At 41.6% G+C, this 20,976-nt stretch overlaps 1 protein-coding gene across 3 annotated transcripts in view; it reads right to left on the bottom strand.

Annotated features, from left to right (window-relative positions):
- Positions 1-20,976, bottom strand: part of LOC308196028 (uncharacterized protein) — a 163,196-nt gene that overhangs the window by 100,700 nt on the left and 41,520 nt on the right. For all 3 annotated transcript variants that reach the window (XM_080594438.1, XM_080594439.1, XM_080594440.1), the window contains exon 2: positions 3,116-3,293. In XM_080594438.1, coding sequence (XP_080450564.1) covers positions 3,116-3,293 — 178 coding nt within the window. The remainder of the gene's footprint in view (positions 1-3,115; positions 3,294-20,976) is intronic.

Here is a 20,976-nt window from a genome sequence, read left to right as displayed (position 1 = left end):
CTACTCTAGATATAGCAGTCTTATTAACGCTGTTGCTGGTACTACTGCTCTACTAACAGCTCTTTCTAGTGAACAACGACGACGACAACCACAGAACAGTGATTCCTACAGTTCTGGATACTGCTGAATAAGGTATTTTCGTATTGCTGTGTTTCCCCAAGGAAAAGGAAAGTCTTGTCTCCCAAGTCCCTAGAGAGCTGCCCAAATGCCTCCTTGGCATATCGATGCCAGGAGCTGTAGATATTCGAGCAAAATACTTTAGCTCTGGCAGAGAGTTATGGAAAAAGCTGTCCCAAATATTACAAATGCGCAGCACTCGACTTCTTACGTCAAAGCAAAGAGTAATGTTTCAACTGCCCCAGCAAGTAGGAAATGATGCAGGTATTAAACATTATTACGAGAACAGAGACACATTAGTTACTGTTTATCCACCAGGACTGTGAATGGAACTTTTTGTTGTGAAGTATTTCCATGGGGAAAGTTAATACACTTTGTCCAGACCATGAGATGGTACAAATCAGTGTAGTTCCATCTAAATCAATGGATCAGTGTTGATTTACAGCAGCTGAGGATCAACCCCCTCTTTTTGGGTCTGCTGAGGATTGTATAACATATACTGCCTAGAAACACTGATGACAAATTTGAAACTGTGTAGGGATATGCTGAACCGAAAGCCTGATTCAAACCCAAACTGGCTACTCTCCTTTTAAATCACTGAGAGCTGCTGTCTTAAATGGTACTGTCAAACGAGCATTTTTAAACATGTATCAAAATCTAGCGGCTGCACCCTCTGGTCTGTGCCGCGCATACTGCATTCCATACAAACTCAAACCCGCCTAGTGCCGATTCATAAATGATGTGTTGGTTTAATCTATTTTTCACAGGGGGTGTTTCAGAGAAGGAAAATTAGAAACAGGTAGAGGGGACTATTATTACTGTCTCATAGTGTGCTCTTGTACATGAGGATTGGATTAAGATAACATCTGGTCCATATTTCTTGAACTATTTCCCTTTTATCACAAGAAAATCGGCAACCCATCTCACAACTGCTCCTAATTTAGATCTAAATATCACTGATGAAACATTGTACAACATGCTGTTATCTATTAAAATGATTTCCCTGAAGGAACAGTGGATACTTTTATATTTTCCAGTGAAGCCAACCATATTCCCCCTTAGCACTAACTAGTTGCCTTATAATCAAACACTCGAATGGTAACTGCAAAATCCCTTTGGAAAAAACAAGCGAGTCCCCATCGAATATTCAGCTGGTGTAAATTAATGCATGTCCACTGACTGAACTGAAGCAATGACCATTTACACCACCTTCCTTAGGACACAACTCTGATTCATACACGGCCCAAACCTGCAAGGTGCTAAATATCTTCTGCACTGACTGGTTTTAGGAGGAGCTGGTTAAAGCTAAATCCAGGCTCAAATACATAATTTAGCAAAAGATTTTAAGCATGTGCTCCAGGGTTTGACTTCTACAGACAGCGGAGGAACAATGAACAGTCCTGAGATTTTCTTTAGGAAGCAGAAAGGCAGAGCACAGTACGCTGTCATCCCTCCCATTTGGTTCAAACAGAAAAACTGTCAGTGGAATGCAGTAATCTTTTTTTCAGCACTTTGCAGAGTTCAAGTCCCCAGAAAGCAGCCTATTGAGTTCAGCAAATAAAAACTTCTGTTTTCTTCACGAGTCTATAATTCATTTTCATGGACAGTAAATCAGAAAAGGGAGAAAAAAAAAAAGCATTTTACAATCTCAAACTATTTTGCATACCTTCAGTGCACATCAGTTTTAGCCATTTCCATCGCATCCTTACCACTTAAAACGGGGGAATTAGATAAGCATACATTCCCTGTATTAACTGGTTTAATTTAAAAGTAATTTCCACCATCTGGAATTACTATTTACTGTTGTTTGGAGGAGGAAAAAAAAAAAGAATCTGAAACTGTAGAAAAGATCATCACAATTTCTTTCAAAGAATAACCAATCTGAAGGAGGGAGAAGCATATAAGGAATGTAATTGATTGTCCACCAGTGAACTCGTGTATTTTGGAGGGAATTCTGAGAATAAAAAGCCACTAGCAGTTATCACCGGTCAGACTGGAGCCATTCATTTTTCACCTGCTTGTGTTTGTTGTCTGGCAACCAGTCAAAGGTGCTGTTAGCAGAATTAAGCTCCAGAAGAAAAGATTGCCCTGTAGGAGGTAAGATAATGACTGGAAAGTGTGGCTTGTTATCAGTATCACAATAAGGACCAGGTCAGAAAGGATTCAGTGTGGGTTTCATTTCAAACAGGTAATCTCTGCTGAAATAATAGAGTAATTGTTGCTTTGAAACCTTTATGTGCTGCAGCATACTACAGCTCATTTGATACAGATTCTGGACTTAATGAAGAACTCCAATAGGCCTGAAACAGACACACAGAGAAAATAGGAAAAAAAAAAACAGTGCAGCAGTGGAAAATGTCTTTATCCTGTAATTCCAGGTCAATATAGTGAAACATAAAATATTATTCAGGGCAGTTTTATACCTTGATTTATGTCTCCCCTCCTTCTCAGGCTGCGTTCTATCTGTCTATAAAGTTTTGGTCTATAAACATGCAGTAACGTAATACAAAATATTGCAAGAGTAATAACATATGTAATTATAGTATATCTCACAAATCCTGAACACCAGCAATGAATCAAAGATTTCCAGGGCAATTCCTTGAAATACAACTTTTTCTAAGTTTTATTCAAAGGCTTGAAAGAAGTCACTGGGACAAGCTGCAAGAGCAAGATGCACTTTGTAGCTGATGTTGATGGACAGCATTTTACGTTTTTCTGGCAAACCGCCTAAATATTTGCCTTGAAAAGTAATTGTTGAGTGGGCCTTTCCTTTTTTTCTTTTTAAAGATAATGCAGCTTTCTCTCAGTCATCTCCTTTAGAAATGTACATTAACTGCCCGGAGATTAATCTGCTGTTTGGGATCATATTGTTTGCAGAAAGCGCTACCCAGCAGAATAGTTGAACTTCTAAGTTTCAAAATACAAAGGGTGAGCTGGTAAACACTGCCAAAGTACAGAGAAAATAAGGGAAAGAACTGTCTTTTCTATGGCCTCTTACCTTAGGGCAACCTTGGGTTTCCAAACTTTGGAGGCATTTAAAGATAGCTTCACTTTGGTGCGGACGTCGTCAGTCTTATACACAGTCCTTTTAAATCTGAGACACAAGGAGGGACACAAGGAAGCCTGGTGGAAGCAGGTCAAGGCTGTAACATCTTCCACTGGAGCCCTTCTGAGTTCTGGATGTGGAGCAGAAAACAATACGTTATGCAGGGTTCTTATACATGGAGACAGTTCCCTGATCCTCCTTCAGTTACTGCAGGGCTTGTTACAGCCCTCAAACCTAGAGATGATGCATCCAGTCTAAGATCTCAGCCCAGCATCTCAGTGCTGAATCCACAAACATACTCTGTGGGTATAATGCCCACTGTTACGTGACGCATTTCTGAGTTTCTGTGGGCATGCGCACACCCACTCCCTCCCTGGGCTCCTGCTAGCATTCATCATCATACTTTCTTATACCTGGATTCAGATATGAGATAATTTTCACTTTATAGTCTTGAAGAGTTGGCCAAGGAGCTCTAAGCTTGTACAGTTTTTATTTAAGAAATCTTGGAAAAACAGGGGATTTGCAAAAAAATAATTTATGGACCAGCATTTCTATAAAAGAAGGGAATCATGGGTAACTAGAAAAGGGTCAACACAGCATCAATTCCAGACAAGACTATTATAAAATTGTGATGAGATGAAATCAGTTATAAAGCTAAAGGCTCACAACCCAGATAGTATCAATCCTCTCGATGTAATGGAATACAAGTCTTAAATGCTTTAAATGTTTTCATGATTATAAATTTTTTTGGTAAAAAGCAGTGGAGCTGACAAAATAAATCAGAAAGATCTGCAGGGTACAGTTCACAAAATGTCAATTTTAAACAAATACTTTACAAAAACTGATTCAGAACCCAGTCTGTGGCTTGAATATGGCCAAGAAACCACTTCATATGGGAAATCTAGTCCAAAGGGGCACAGGATGTTGTCTGGCAGCACCAAGAATTATAGCACAGGGATATACCTCACTGTGGTCAGTGCCGCTCAAGAATGTTATCAGAGTTCAGAAGAAGAGAGTATTGCTGCTGATGAAGTTTGCAGATGGCACAAAGCTGGGTGAAGCAATGAGTAACAGTGAAGCTGTCGATTCTTCAGGCTGATCTGGACTACTTAGAAGGTGGAACTCATTTGTCTCTTTATATATTTTGCAAAACAACCATATGCAAGGTCATACATGGTTTTTAGGATCACACGGTGCAGATCATAGCTTTTAGACCAGTTTTAGTATTTAGTTATACACATTTTGCAATGGTGAGTGCTACAGAAAACATGTGGAATGATTTGCTAGGGTCAATGCAGACACAATAGAAGTTGACAACAGGGATAGATGTGGAAAACACTGTCAGATTTGCCTCTCTATACTTTTTACCTGTATTCTTTGTACCTTCTCTCAGCACCGAATTAGGGCTGTCAGAACTATAAAGGCAAAGGGCTCAGAACTCAGTTCTTCTATATTGCTCCCACTGCCAAATACAATTTCGGCTATAGGGAAATTGGCCTATAGGGAAATTATTTTCTGGTCCTAGACAGCAAGAAAACAAGAATGATAGGCTAGCTTGGCATTAAGAGCTATTTGCTTCCTACATGGGATACATTAGTTATGATTTTGCCTCTTGAGCAAGGCCAGTCGCTCCAATCGCTCCAAACCTATCCCAGTGGAAACGTTCACACTGTCCTAATGCTGTCTGCACTGCCTACAGGTAACACTAATTGGTTCTGCATCCAGGGAGGAGAAAGGTACCAAGCTTGAAGGAGACTCAGTGTCTCGGCCTTTTAAAGTTGATAGCTGAAACAGTGACTTGCTTGTGCCTTGTATTTTGCTAACCTATCCCAATTATTCTTTTTGCTTCTGTGATGCCTTGGAGGCAAAGACATCACTGCACAGACCAAAGAAAGATGGAAAGCTCCCCATTCGTAATAAAACTTAGACTTGGATTCTGAAACGAGCTCCACAGGAGCAGCCTCCAGGCTCTCATGACTCCACTGAAGTCACCGGGGAGCACACAGGCTTGCCTACAGAAGGATCATGGCAGATTTGAGCATATGAGCTGAGGGGGCTGATCCTGCTAACACTTCATACCAGGCACAGAGCCAGGTGCACAGAGAGATTCAAACTAAATCCTAATTAAGTGTCTGAATTCCCGGTGAAATTCATGGGTAGTTAGATGCCTAAATATCAGTGGGGTTATTGATCCAGCTGCTTATCACTGTGAGTAGTATCCCACTGCTTTCTAGAGCAGATGATGGCATTTGCCATTTGATTCCAATTTATCTGTTCCTTTTTTTTTTCTTGAATGTGAGAGAAGTTCTGAGGATGACTGCACTGTCATTAACTGTACATGTGCTAGCACTTTCTCAAAGGAAAGGAATGACATATCAATGTAAACCTGAGCCCTGGCAACACAGGAAGAAAATAAGTATATCACTAGAAAACACAAGGCTTGAAATTTGTAGCGAACATATACTATAAAGCCTTGTAAAAGAGCTAGATCTTAAAGAAATGTATATGGTCTGAAACATAACAACACTATGCTTTTTGCCACATTACCACTGAAATTAGCTGATAAAAATGTTTGGCGAATAAGCCAATATAAAAACATTCTGATTTCACACCAAAGGCATGCTCAGCTTCTAACAGGAACTAAGAATCCTGCACTTATTAGATCATATCTTTGCTACCCACTCAGAGTAAATGATTGATATAACAGACGTGTTGAATCAAGATGCTAGTTCATTCTTTTCTTTTTTTATGCAGGCACTTTCAGCCAACAGATTTTTTCCCCCAGAATATCTGTGATTCCTCAGATTCTTTGAGGCTATTCCCTTAATAATTGGAGGAGCTGCCTGAGCAAAAAGCTGCAGCACAATGCCTGCTCTCTGCTGAAAGAGCTCCCTGGGTTGGAGGCGCACACAGCCTGTCTATGCTGCTGCAATCAAACCAGCCCAGCTTGAGAAAGTATAAACACCGTGGTGGGCAGAACAGCCAAAAGCAGGGGGACAGAAGGGAAAACGGTCAGGTCACTGTTATTTCTTTAACAGATTAGGGTCTGATCTAGGTCCTGCTGAAGTCTGTGACAGAGTTCCTATCAAGTTCAACAGAAGCAACCTTTGAGAGCGTTTTCTTGCCAACTGTCTGAGTAATATGGATGGGCCCTACGGATTTCCATGGCAAAGAAAATATTCCTTCCCTGTCTCCCAATCTATATAGTTTTTCAGCTCTTCTTTAAAAGAGCAGCACCTTAAGGAGGTGGGACCCCACTTGTATTCCTCCTGTCCTCAGTCCCTCTTTGCATATTAGGACTCATGAGTGGGGATTTTCAGGGACTTTCAGATGTGGGACATACCATTAAAGAAAGCAGCAACTCTTCTCCATGTGTATTTACAAGAGCAGTCACTCTCCCTGCTCATGTCTGGAGAGGAGTAAAGGGAATCTGCAGACTAACAACTGGACAGTTACCTGACTCTGCGCTGCAGCAGGTGAAAAGAGCTACACCACCCAGACTTCTGCAAACCACGAGTAGATGCTCACAAGCCACAGGATTTTAACTTTTGCTTAGAGCATCCCCTCTGTTCTGACACGCTGCCTCTGTCCCACGCTGTGCCCAGACACGGGGAGGCACTTTCTAGCTCCTTACACCTGACCGTACAAATGCACATCCATCAGCTGCCCGTGGGTAGGATGCGAGTTAGAGCTGCTGCTGAGATACAGCTCAGAGCACACAAATGGTTTGAGTTTCCTCAGGGCTCTTCACTGCCTAGTGGGAGAGACTACTTTCAGCCCAATACACCTTCAATAGACCAAGAGCCAGTGCTGGTAGCACAGCTGCTAAAATTGGTATTTTACACCAAGAAGCTTGTCAAAAGTCAGAGGTAAAATGTAACTCGCTATTTTATTAAATTACTAGGGATACACCAAAACGGACTTCAAAGATTTTCAAAACACAGAACTGTTTCTTGTTGTGTTCCTTTGCATCTTCAGGGGAGAAATGAGATTTTATTGAATAGTAAGTGTAACTCAAATTACACATTTGAGAGGAAAAAATTACCCACATCATTAGTATCAGGAAACGTGGCACATTAAGAATGCAGGAAGACATTTATTAACAGTGTAAAAGAGAGGGTTATTAGTCTGGATTATCCCAAGAGGTGTATGTTTCTCACAAGACTCCAGCAAATTATTTTCCTCTTTCAACTCCCAAATCAGCATACCTTTAGAAAACACCTACTTTTCTACAATTACTTTCTCCTACCTCTAATATGTTTTTACCCTAAGACTGAGGAGCTTGCTCTTTCCCCAAAATAAAAGAACTCCTTGGGGATTTCTTCTGAATAAATCCTATATTTGTTAGGACTTAGCACGCATGGAAATGAATGAAATAAAGAGAACAGCAAAAAACAAAGGCAAGGCTGTTTTCTACTCTATATATGCTGTCTGCATATTCAGCATTTATAATCAATAACAGTTATTCTTGGCAGATTCCTGAAATCATTCCACACAGTGCCTTCCCACTGCACCTTACTGCACCAGTGCTAAGCAAATGTCACTCACCTGAGTGTGTGAGTCTATGCCTTACACTGGTTTTATGTGGATGGATAATTTTATGTGGATAAACTGTGGGCAAAGCTGTGAGAATTCACTGTAGCTTTGGAAAGCTGGACGTTAAAGAAGGAGTTTCTTATGTTAGAAAAATAATTTTAATCCACAGATATTTTTTTGTATACAGACTCATGTTCTAACCAAAAATACTTTGGGGTCCGAGGACGCTATTTGTTTTCTACCACCCAGTGCAAGCAGCCTAGATCTAGAGAATCTGGACAGATACTATAACCAAACTATTCTGAGAAAACAAATCTTAAAAACAATATATGCAATGCAGCTGTTCAGTAGCTCCCCAGGGCTTACTGGTGCTTACTGCCAGCTCTCATCTCTTTTTGCTTTAAGCTGGGAGGGCCAATTTCTTTAGATTACCTTATAGAGTATGTATGTCTCTCTCCCCTCCATGCTGTCACCCTAGAAGGCTCTAACAAGTCTCCCGCTGCCACATTCTTGTTCTCAGGAAGATCTGTTAACATTTTTGTCTCCTTTTGATCTTTGGACCCTTCTCCCGACACCTTTCACAGCCTCCTGAAAATGGGATTCTTGAAGTCAATGCTTTGCTTATTGTCTCCTTAATGTAAACTTGATTTTTTTTTTTCATGTGGGAAGCTATTTCCTTATTTGTTCTCTCCCCATCTCCTACTGGATTCAAGCAATCTGCGATTTAATAATCATGCTACCTGAAATGAACACTAGCACCTGTTTATTGCTCAGCAACTCATTTGCATATCAGCATTCGGGGATTTATAGCTGGAAGCTCCTTTCCCTTGTGCTGTTCAGTTCAACTATGTTGAGGTGCAACAGCTGACAGTGGGTTTTACACATGAAGCGACACGTCAGGATGTGACAGTAGAGGAGACCTCTTCTATTCACAGGGAGCCCCACCGGGCCTATAGAGTCCATGCCTCTGGACCTCGTTGGCGGATGGAAGCCTAACCAAACCAGCTAGCATAGTAAGAAAATACTTCTCAGCCTATTATATTCCCCCCAGCACCACCACCCCTCCAATTGGTTAAAATAGCACAGTATTCTGTACCACAAAGGGCTGTAATTTGTATGGAATGCCAAGCACTTGGAAAGCACAAGGGGACATGGAGTGGGGAGGTCCCACCCCATAGATGCTCTGTCCCTTTCAAGCCATGGGAATACAGGCTGCCTCCCTTGACGTGAAATGCAGCCTTAAGAGATGAACGGTGATCCCAGCCCCAACAAAAATAAAAAAGATGTTTCCAAAATGGCACAGCTCTCCCTTAGCCCAGAATCTTTCTTTTAAGACAATGAAGCTTTTAATAGGTTGCATACAAAGGAGGAACATGGAAGATAAGTTTACTCTTGATCCACAAATGAAATCTGATTATCCAAGGCTCAGCTGTATGGGACAGAGAAAATCTCAGCTCCAGGGACATTAGGCCCCAGGTGGTGCCACTGCCACTTCCAACCCTACTTGGCACAGAAGGAAGACTAAAGAAATAAGAAGAGCTGAATCTCCACCTAGTAAAAACAGGAACAATCAACCTCTGGACGCTCAGGCTTTGCCCTCACCAACTACCTGCAGGACAACCTTCATGAATATTTGTTCAAAGTTTTCCAATGGTTTCCACTTGATTCACACTATTTTAACAGTTGAACTGGTTTTAAAATAAACAAACAATTTTATAAAAGACAAAATTCTGGTTCAGAAGACAGGAAGACAGATGGCTCTGCCTATTTTCTGCTCTTCTGACTGGCGACAGTGGGCACACAGAGAACGTGCCATGGTTCTGCATGGATTTTCTGTCTTTTACTGGCATTTTTTCTTTCTTTTTTTTTTTTTCTTTGCTGAAACTCTCCTGAATCCTCACAGTTTCATGTCAGTTGTTTCCCACACTCACACTATTTTCTTCCTATACTGGAGTGCCAATGGTGGTAGCTAAGCCACATCACCCAAGCTACTGTTCCTCCCATGGAGCCGTGCCTGCAGCTGAGTGGCTGGGTGGACAGTGGGGAATTTCCCACTTTAGCCTTATCAGTTACTGGAGGCTAAATGCCATAAGGACCACAAATCAGAAGCCTATGATAGCTATAAGCAATGACCAGGATTTAAAACCTGGATATAGATTCTACTTAGACGGCACAACCATAGCAGAACTGCCTTTCTGCTTCCACCATTCACCATCCTTGCTGGACCACTAGAAAATCTACTGCTGAGATATTTCTTCTTTGCATAAAGACTGAAGAAGGAAAGTATCTGTCTCAAAGACTCAAAAATTAAACCATGATTAGGAAAGCAAAAATAGCAAAAGAATTAGTGACGTCTGTTGTTACTCACTGTTTTTCTTTCATAAGGAAAGAAAGATGCTACAGGTACCACAGACAGTGTGAAATCAATTAGTCACATCACATTTGAGAAATTCCATCAGATCTCATGAGCTGTGCAGGTCAGGTAGGATCAGGTGTCCCAGACTGCAGCAGGTGATGCTGCTGAGCTAGCAGCTGCATCCTGCTTTTTAAGTCTCAAGAACGGATGACCCCAAATGGTATTAAGAGCAACTGCTGACAGAGATGCTATCCAACACGTGATGTGTAAAATTCAGGTTCTTAACACTTTTGATCATTAAAATCAGAAGGTACTTTTGCAGGTGAAAGAACACTACTTGGCAGTGTTTCAGATTCCAGCTGCTGAAGTTATGCTATCCTGGGAGCAGGGAAGCAGCTGGGACGTTCACAGCTCTGGGAGCTCACCTCCAGTTGTTTTGTTTGAGGTTCATGGAAAAACTCCACTACCAGAAGAACTCTGAGGAAGCTGCACATTCTCAATTCTTCCATTTCCAAATCCACACCTAGGAATAACATGAGGTGAGACTAGCAGGATGTGGAACATTGTGCTGTGATATTTGGCCTTTTGGGAAAGAGAAGGTCAGACAACCTTCTGAGGCAAGCTCTGCTGAAAGGAAAGGATCCCCCACATTACAATATTCTTTATGTGTTCCCTGGCTTTCCGCTGGTGCAATTCACTCACTCTGTGGGAAAACTTTTGTCCCACGTAACCAAAGAAAAAGGGTAATTTTCTTCCATGTTGGTGAGCTGGTTCAGCTTTTACCATGCAGTCAGTCAGGCAAGCGCAAGAGCTGCTGCAACAGAGGAAATAGATCACAGAATCACAGAATGGTTGAGGTTGGAAGGGACCTTTAAAGGTCACCTGGTCCAACCCCTCCGCTCAAGCAGGGACACCTCCAGACACCTATCCACACGTTTGGGAAAAAGGGGAAAGAAGAGGGGTGGGACTGCCCCTTTCAATTGAAGTGAGCTGTTGAACTGGTTCAGTCTTATCACGTAAATTCCCTCTTGGTCCCTCTTCCCTCTAGAGAGAGAAGGTGACTCTAGGCATAGATGACCTGACTACCATCTAGAGGAACCTCTCTTCCTCAGAGGAGAGTGCAAACCTAGCCCAACAACCTTCCTGACTTAAGACTGTACTTAAATCTTTTGCCTAATAGGGGTAGAATTAAAGCATCTCCATTCGATGAGGTAAATACAGGCCATGGTATCTGTGCTTTAATTCATTCTTGCCAAAAGGTCAGTTTAGATGGACCCAAAGGGAGGGCTGCATTATACATCTCATTTGAAACAAAAATCTTACTTTTCTCCTGAATACAAGCTTTTTGCTCTTCTGACTAGGCACACCTGTTTTATCTACTAACTCAAATCCTTGCAGCCACGTGTGCCCAGGGGAAAGGGGGAGTGTAATAAATAGCAGAAGCAAATAATTTACCCAGTAAAGAGCATTCCATGCTTTCTGTATGCAAATTCTGCATAAAAATTCTACATATATGGTGCAGAACTGCTCTGAACTCAACTCTAAAAATGTTCAATGCAAACACAGCTGTTATCAAGTGTTGTTCTTTCCAAAACTCCATTCAGTTTGATAGTTATCACTATGCCAACAGCATTCCCAGTGCAAATCTCTCTTTCCAAGACTTTAACAACTGCTTTACACATGAAAAGTTCACCCTGAAAGTTGGTGCTCTGGATCTCCACCCAACTGTGTGTTTCTCCCTTCTAACTATACCAAGTCAGCCCAAATCAGCTATAACAGATCCTGACCAAAGTGGTTCGGCTAATTTAGGTTTTTAGAACTACAAATATTTTTAATTTCAAGAGATACTTTATAACATCCCTGTTCAGGAAAATATTTTAGTGCCTTTGAGTACTTACTCAAATCTCGCTGGTGTCAGAAGACATATGATATATGATGTTTAACCACAGTATCTGGTAAAATTTGCTAAAGTGTTTGGAACTGTAATAACACTTTATTCAAATACCAGTTTTTGAGGGCTAGGGTAGATCAGAGCAGGATTTTGGTTGACTGGTTGGGTTATTGTTTATATCAGCTTTTAGGAAAATATTTTTTTTTTAATCCAGCTACAGAGGATTTTTTTTTAAGAATCAAAAGTCTTTTAAACTCATAATTTTACAAAACTAAAGAGGAAAGCACTTCACTTCTACTTCCTTCAGGGGGCTGATCACAGGATCTAGCTGTGCATTGTGTTCTTGAGAAAATATCTAAAATAACTCAGCAGCTGGCATTTTTAAATGTCATAGGGACAGTAAGGTCAGCTCCCCAGCTGAGGTCTATTTAACTCAAATCAGGACCTGAACTGTTGATCACAGAATACGATTTAATATTATATGCATGTGTGTGATTTAGAAAATCTGAGCTTATTCATTTCAGTGAATGCCTACCAGGGAGATGGGAACTTACTGCTCCTTTGCATCCTGCATTTCCTCCACCCTCACGGAATTGATTTCTGTGTAGGAAGCAGAGCTGGCAGCCTTGTCAGGGCTGCCGCTCCTCATCCCTTTCAGATGGGTGGACCTTTCAGGATCATCCTTCCCAGCACACCAACCGCTGCAGAGCTAATGAGGTGGAGCAGGTCATCTGCACACAAAAAAGAATGGGAACAAACCTCCTTCCACTCTGAAGCAAAGACAAGCATGTGCTGCAACGTGTAGTACTTAAATGTAGCACATCTAATATCAAGCCTCAAGAGAAGGTAATTCACAATGTGCCCCAGGAGCACAAATGATTATAGCTGAAAGGCCCAACCTAGAAGCTGAAACTCCATTCTTAAGAGGGAAGTAAACGCTCCTCTGCACAACTACAAACTGCTCGGGATAGCCTTTTACTGCTGCATGTTCCCTCTCCCTCATTAGCTCACCAAGCAGCAGCATCAGAGGCAAGTCGGGGGTTACTGATGCATTGTAATTACCAACTGGTAGTCTGTCACTGGGAAAAGCAGAAGAAAAATCCCTAATTAATGCAGGCCAATTACTTTAATGTTTCGTTTTGCTGAAGCACAAGGTGGAGCTACGGTAGGAAACATCAATAAAAAGCCTGTTGGCTATTTCCATCTCTATCACTGGTAGTAATTTAAACAGGTTTGACTTCATCTGCGCACAAATATAACTTTGAGAAGAGCAGAAAACAAAGACACATGGGCCTGTCCACTAGCAACCAAGTTATTAGCCCATGACTCTTAATACTGAACACGAAAATAATCACAACTAAGGAGTCCTGGTCTGACCTGGTAGCAGGCTGAGCTCCCTGATACCACTGCCTTCAATATCAGAAATGGAGACTGGAAAGCACAGCATCAGGGTCTTTGGTTTTTTTGTGATCACTTCTAGGATTCTTGAGTGGTGAGCATCAGGTACAAGGATGTGCTGTAAGTTCTGACTTTGATTTCTGAAGCTTATTTGTAATGTTTCACATGAGTATTGTACTAAGGGAATACAAACGGTGAGAAGGAACTGTCTGGCAGTGGAGTTTCTGAGAGTATTCCCAGAGCTGAGGTTGAGACTTTACTTTGTAGTGCAGTTTCCCATCAGCAGCACGGATGGACAGAGAGTCATCAGCTATATGCCACTACACTGGATATGCCAAATTTCAGTTCTTCCCTCAAAAGATAAAAATAATTGCCTTTATGAGGTAGAAGCTAATAGTTCAGGTGGAGGAGAAAGTTTGCAGAGAAACACCCTTCCTCATTAGGCAGGTCCAACTCACTCCACAAGGACTCACACACTCTTCCAGAGGAATCACATAAAAAACAGAGACAAGGAAACAAAAAATGACTGAAAACATGCCACAGCAAGGAAGAAACCTGAAATCTTTACCCAGGGTGTGTTTAATTATATCTGATACTGTAGGCATAGGAAGAGACTGCCTTGCAAGAAGACGCTGGAGGAACAAATTGAGAATTAGCTCTGGCTCAAATCAGACAGCCTTCAGAGGTCAAACACACAACCCACAATTTACCAAAGTTGATAGAGTCCTGTTTGAGAGCTCCATGAAGGAATCTGATTAAGACAATCTGCAAGAAACAAAAGGAAGACAACAGAAAAGCTAGTATTTTCCAGGAATGAAAATAACATTGCTGAATGAACATGGAATGATTTCAAAGTTCAGGAAGGACCTTCAGTTACAGTCCACGTTGATATCCATGACATTATGCCAGGCACCATCCTGGAGCTCTTAACAGACTACAGGAAAGGGTTTTTTAATGATCTTCTCAGAAAACCTTCCAAGCAAGGACAAGTATAGCAAGTGAAAATTTAGCTAGTTAAGTAAGCAGTGAAGGAGGGGAAAGTTGGTTTTGCTGAGCAGTGAAACCATTGCAGGGAAGAGGGTTTTAGTCTCACACAGAGGGTTAACAGCCACTTGGAAGACAGGCTGAGAGTCTTTATACCAGCTATATCATGGGAGGTTAAAAATGGGATAATCAGGATACAAATGCCTAAATGTGTATGTAATCTCTAATTGGTCAAGAGTTCAACCAGCAAATAGCACTGCAATTCAAGGCATTATCTAGCCTAAGGATATCTCCCTACTCCTTTGCTGGAGGTTACCAAAGCACAGCTCAGTCAGTAAGAGATCAGCCATTTCCTAACGCAGACGTCAGTACAAACCAACAGTACAGACAATTTCAGGGCACGGTTAAATAGTACCTCCAAGCCAATCTAACAGCAAACTGTCAAAAAAAAAAGCTGGTTCACCCTCCTGCCTCTCCTCTCTTGTGCCATGTCTCATGCTCATCTATGTGTATGGTGAGCTTGTTCAGGAAATTAAGAGGGCAGTTACACGAGACAGCTATTTAGCTGCTGAAAAGGTGGCAGGACTGTATGGTGGGAAGTAGGAAGGTGCAAAACTACGTATTTCAGCAGAAGGGCAAGATGTTAGATCAGCTTAACTGTATCACATAATTTTATCATCAGTTCTCCTAAAAAGAGAGGAGGAATATCAGAATATAGATGGTCTGAATCACCTTCTAGAGATTTCTCCCTAAATTATAAATGGAACCTAATGCGATTGCATCTTAACCCTAAAAATAAAAGTGTAATTATCAATGCTTTTACCTTCCCCAAGCTGCCTCACTCCAGAGTCTGATGACTACTAAAATTTATGGTAAGAAGGGAATAGGAAGAGCAGAGGAGAGCATAATGCTAAGGCAGTTCTGATTCAGAGAGACCAAAACTGTTGTGGATACACATCCTCATTTAATCCAGTTTATTTTTGTTTGAGCAAATGAGCAGCTACACAATCTGTACTGCTTGCAGAGCTGGGGAAGAAGCGATCTTTACATTATAGCCCTGAAGAGCAGCTGAGGATAATAATGTCTTAAACTGACACAGCTAGATGTACAAGACCATGCCTAAAGGTACTTTAAGGTGCTGTGGTTTGAGAGAAACTAAGCCTACAAACCTCTGTGTTGAAATAATAGGAAAAGTAGTAAAAAGGAGGTGATAGAGATCTTTTTATCTCTTTCCTTATATTAGTAAGAAATAAGAAATATTGATATGGTTGAAACTTGGAGATAAGTCACTCAAACTGAAGGTTAAAATCAGTAATTGTATCTCCTTCTGTAAAGACATAAGGAGAAAACAGACAGCACTTGATTCTTTGCAGAGACACCTGTTAGGTGGTCAGAGGTCCTACGGAAAAGCACAATACACAAGCCTGCATGTTTCCAAACTTCTCACTGAGCAGTAATGTGTGTCTGTTCAGGCTACCAGCTGTTACGAGGGAGATACAACCCATTTCAAGCCTCTGTCTGTAATCAATAGAAAGAAAAACTGAACTATCATGGGTGGATCGTTTAACCATTTAAATACCTATGAGAACATAACATGTAGGTTTTGCCAGGAGGATGGGAGAAAGCAGTAGTTCAGGAGAGGATTCAAAGGACAATGGAGAGACACAAATCTCGGTGTGATGCTGTGGCAAGAAAAATTAAACTGTAAATTTGATCTTAAAATGTCTATTAAGCGGAAGCAGAGAAGCACTATTGCCTCTGCACACCCATGAGATATCTATTGGAGTAGCTGGTAAATTCTGATGCTTTGAAGGAGACTGGAATATTCCTTCAGGTATTCAAGGAAAGACTACAGAAACATTCAGATACTGAAAAGGAAAACTCATTGTATGAGCCTTAAGAAGTTCGGTCTACTGAGCTTGATGCATGGAGAAGAGACCTGGCAACCAGGAACTTCTTGACTAAACAATAGTATAGCAAAATCCTGTGGCTGGATGCAGTGGAGTGGAGCCAGATGAATTCAACTCTAGAATAAGAAGTAACTTCCTTGTAATAAGTGCTATTAAATATTGGAACACCTTAGTAAAGTATGTGGCTGACTTTGTTCTCCTTAGCCTTTGAGCAAGACCAGATACACTTCTAACACAATGCTTTAATCTAGCCTCCAGAAAACACCGGACGGCCTATGGAAACAGGAAGCTGGAACTGGATGACCAGTGGTTCCTTCTGCCCTGAGAGCCTGCCTACAGGTAGCAGGTACTTCTTTAAAAAAATAAACAAAGACTCTCTTTAAAAGCCAGAGCGTAAAGTGATCTGATTGATGTGGTCTGATGCAACAGACTTAGCTTTATTGGCTAAACCAGCAAACTTCATCAGCTTCCCAGGAGTCCCATGAAACAATTCTAATGCTCACCCTTTCAAGAGCATTGCTTATAAAGAACTTCAACATGAGCAACTGCTAAAAGGCAGATCAGGAGACCGGAGTTGTTAACCTTTGTGCACAGTAGTTAAAATACATGGTTTACAGATGTACATTCACATGCATGAAGCCAATATTAGCCTGTTTGTAAAACCCTGCTGCTCCAAGGTAAAAGAATAATCCTTTGAGCAAATAAGCAGTAGGTAACAGCTGCTCACAAGAAAAACTTGACTTTGCTACAGTGACCAATAATTTACGTAACTGATTTTCAACCTGTGGTCAACGGACAATTTTTAAGGAGTCAACAGCATAACAATAACAGCACCCTTTTTGTCACAGGCTTCAAATCACCGTGCAAGAGTGATTGGCAACTGGGCAACTCTGGGCAACTTTTCAGAGTCTGTAAAAGTCGAAAAGTTTGGAAACCTCTAGGTTTGATTTTCAGAAGCCAACAACTGCCTTAATTTTTAAAAATATTCTTGTGATTTAAGAAAAAAAAATATTAGGAGACAGATCAGTAGAAGTATTCCAAGTTTTCTGAAGACTATACTCCTCTAAAGAACCTTATGCTCAAAAATTCAAAAATGAAAAACATCAGTTACTTTTATTGTCCCAGCTAATTGTCTTTGTTTTTCATTTTCTTTTCTTCCTCTGTTTCTTCCAACAATGGAATAAATCAGAAAAGCTGTCATATCATATTTGATAAACAAAACCTTTAAGAAAGAAGGCATATGACCCCAAAAAAACAAGGTGAAAGCTCCCTAACAACTGGCTCTTCCTAGGGCTGGTACATCTGCACTGTCAGCTATTCTCCAAACAGGCGGATCTGAAGATTTCTACAAGCACAACACACCATGTGGGCTCCCAGCCTACAGTAGAGCTCCTGAAAGTAGATTTTGATGGGTCAAAGCCATTTTATTGAATTAGCCCTTTATTGTTTACATTAAATCCAAGTGAGCTCACAAATACTGACTTATCCTTCTGAAAGGCTGGATTATACCGCGTGGCTCGGATGCAAAAAAAGCTTAGGGTTTTTATACTAATTACTTCCAGCATGAGGAGTGCACGGACCAGAAGAGCATCGGCTTCAGAGACATTCTGCTGGGCATTTCAGTGCAGCAATGGTTGCTATCTTTTCTTGCCCCAGGATGACTGCTGCTCCGTAACATAAATTTGGAGGGTCACACTGTCATTAAACCCCATGCTGAGGATTGCCAAGTCTGGGACATTGGGTAGGAACAGCCCTTTCCACTTGTTTCTGGTTGTTTCATCCACCCTCCCAAAGCCACTGGTGCATTGTAGCATCACTTCCTACTCGGAATCACTCTTTCAGAAAGTAAGAGAAGAGAAATATATTAGCTACTTGTTACTAAGTGAGTTTTGATTCATTTACACTTAAGCAGCTCTGTAACCCATCATAGGCAAAGTTTCCCAGACTACAAAACCACAGGTACTTTCAGCAGTCTAAAAAATTAGAGGTGAATACAGATGTGAAGAGATGTGTGTGTGTGGACGTGATCTGCCAGGATCACTATCATTCCTGGAAATCACAAGCGCTACAGGAAGACAAGATGGACAGACAGACAACATGCACATGACTCACATTATGTGTTTGCTTCTCTAAACAAACCTTCATCTTTTTCATAATCAAACAGGCACCTGCCTCTGCAGAACGGACATTCGGTTTCTGGGCAGCTTTCATGGCCAACGATGGAATTCTTTCACAGGCAAAAAAATCTGTCAGGGAGTTTAACATTTTGTATGGGCAAAACAGATGTCCCAGAAATGCACACGGCTTTCACTGAATAACTTTGCACAAAGTGACATCAGATCTTCTCACTACACAAATTACTACCTGGGGCCTGGGGTCTGTTGGTATTTGTTTGAGTGATGATACTCTGTGTAGCTTGTGAAACAGAACAAACAGAAGGCTTAAACGCAACCTAAAGATTTGTGAGCTGCTGATCCTACAGAAAGGACACCTTTTATTGCTTTTACATCCAGCAGTATGCAACACAACGTGGTTTTTATGTTTGTTGTTATATATTAAGCAAAACCTTTGCTCGAACTCTAAATTACAACGAGGAAATGTACAGATCTTTACGTGCGCACAAGCTATGATGTGGAAGGTAAGGCTCACAAAAGGGTCTTGTTTTAAATCTCGCATTCAATAAACTGCTAGAAGAACAAAATGAAAACAAGCTATTGTGTTAATCTCCAGATTAGCCCTCATAGTCTGTCAATTTAATACTGATTAGTAAACAATGTCCATAATTAAGCTGTTGTTGGAGACACAAATGCCCCACGAGCCCGAACTAATGCGTAGTATTCAATCCTTTTACAAAGGATGGCAGATACAATTCCAGGAATGTTAATGCTGTCAAGTATCCATGATGCACATAACAAAAGAGAAGGCAGAGAGTTGAGGTAATTAAGCTCACACTAGCCCTTCTCTCCAACCTTTATTTGTTTATTGACTAAATGTTATTAGGTGTAGTAAATAAAATGCCACTGAGTCGTGGGAGCTGGGACCAAAAATGGCACGAAGTTTATGGGGCCGTCAAACCCTGGATTCCCCTGGCATCAAAGCACACACATACCCTTTGCTAAGGCTAGTGACAATAATGTGCATGACAGGGGTCCGTGGGGCCGTGGTCCCCTAATTGTTTAGGAGACCTTTTAGGCTGGTTGCAGACTGCATGTCTTGGTATTTGTGGAGCTAATTGCACTAAAATCCGCCAGCACAGTGTTTGCAGTGATGGGTTAACTCATTTATCCTCGGGATAATACTCAGCTCTTTGTCAGCCTGGTCTCCCGCGTTCGCTCCTAGACTCTCACCCCAGATGCAGAGGAGGAGGAAGCAGGCTTCCAACAGTGCTGTCGATGGAAATTCACTGCACAGGTGCAAGAACATAAACATTTAAATGTGAAACAATACCACTTTTCTGAGTGTTTTCCTTCGCTGGTAACCCTTTCTGCTTTTCTCATGGGGGCCACAGAGCCAGGTCTGAAGTTTAGTCCCTCTCAAACTGCAACAGTTGAGAACGGCAGAGGGGCTTGGCCTGGGCTCCTCTTACCAGCTTATTTTTGCACGCTGAATCTCATGGATCTTCAGTTTTGAACTAGCGCTGTTCTGGTGCAGAAGAGCCCAGAGAGGTTAATGCTGTTCCCTGTGACATCCTTTTTTAAGCTCACCTAAGAAAAGATGAGGGTGTACATAATTATAAGCAATCTTCTACATTGATCTCAGTACTTTTCACACGGGGAGAGAAGTGGCACTAGCCATAGTCAGAAAAGTGACATCCTGCAGAAGAATATTTTTCCCTATGTGAACTCTGAGATTTACAAACTTCAGAGTGAGAGACTTAAATACTTTTTGACATTCTTCCAGACTTCTTGATTTATGGCACTTTCTCAGACTTCCTGCCCCCATGTTCACAAACATACAAGTAACCAACAAAATCATAACCCCAGCAGTTCACGCAGGTGGAGCAGCTCCTATCCAAGGATCTCAAAGGTCTTGGCCCACATTTGGTGGCATTGTGCAAGTTCTCAAGGGGATCAAATCTATTGATAGTCCCGTTGCAGTTTGGACTTCATCACAAATTAAATTGTTTTGCCAAAGGTCTGAGAGAGTGTAAATTAGTGGTAGAACTAGGAAAATCCTCTGAAGTATCTTCCCCCCTCTCCCTCCCAGAGTACCCATCCAAATGCAGAACAGCACTGAATGGCTTCCTGTTTCACCATGTGGATTTGATTAAGGTGGGTCACAAGTTCTCAGAATCTTTGGCCAGGTGGGGACTTAGCTTCTTGAGAGCTACAGGAGCACGGCACCTCAGCCATTCCTTCCCATCACGCAATAAAATCCACTACACGCAGGGAGCAGCCCTGCCTCTTCCACAGCTACAGGCTTGCTAGAGCCACCACAGAAAGGAGAGGGGAGCAGATGGGTGTTGGAGCATGCAGCCTGAGGTTAGGGGAAGCACTAGGCCACAGCACACCAATTTCTTTTGGCTGAAACTGCTATGGAATCACAGGCTCAGTGGAAAACGCTCCTTCTAGAAATAGCGCAGACCAATCAGTATCCCCACCCCTTGAACAGACAGACTTCTATCTGACATTACTGAGACACACTGCTTTATCCTATGCATCAAACCCTCTTCCCTCCTACACCCCAAAAAAGTATTCTTTTCCCCTATATAAGGGGCAAGGTTTGGTCAGTCTTCACA

The sequence above is a fragment of the Anser brachyrhynchus genome (genome assembly GCF_964034855.1).
Source record: "Anser brachyrhynchus genome assembly, chromosome: 5".
NCBI classification, from domain to species: domain Eukaryota; kingdom Metazoa; phylum Chordata; class Aves; order Anseriformes; family Anatidae; genus Anser; species Anser brachyrhynchus.
The sequence above is the reverse complement of the archived record's forward strand: the minus strand, read 5'-3'. Positions and strand labels throughout refer to the sequence as shown.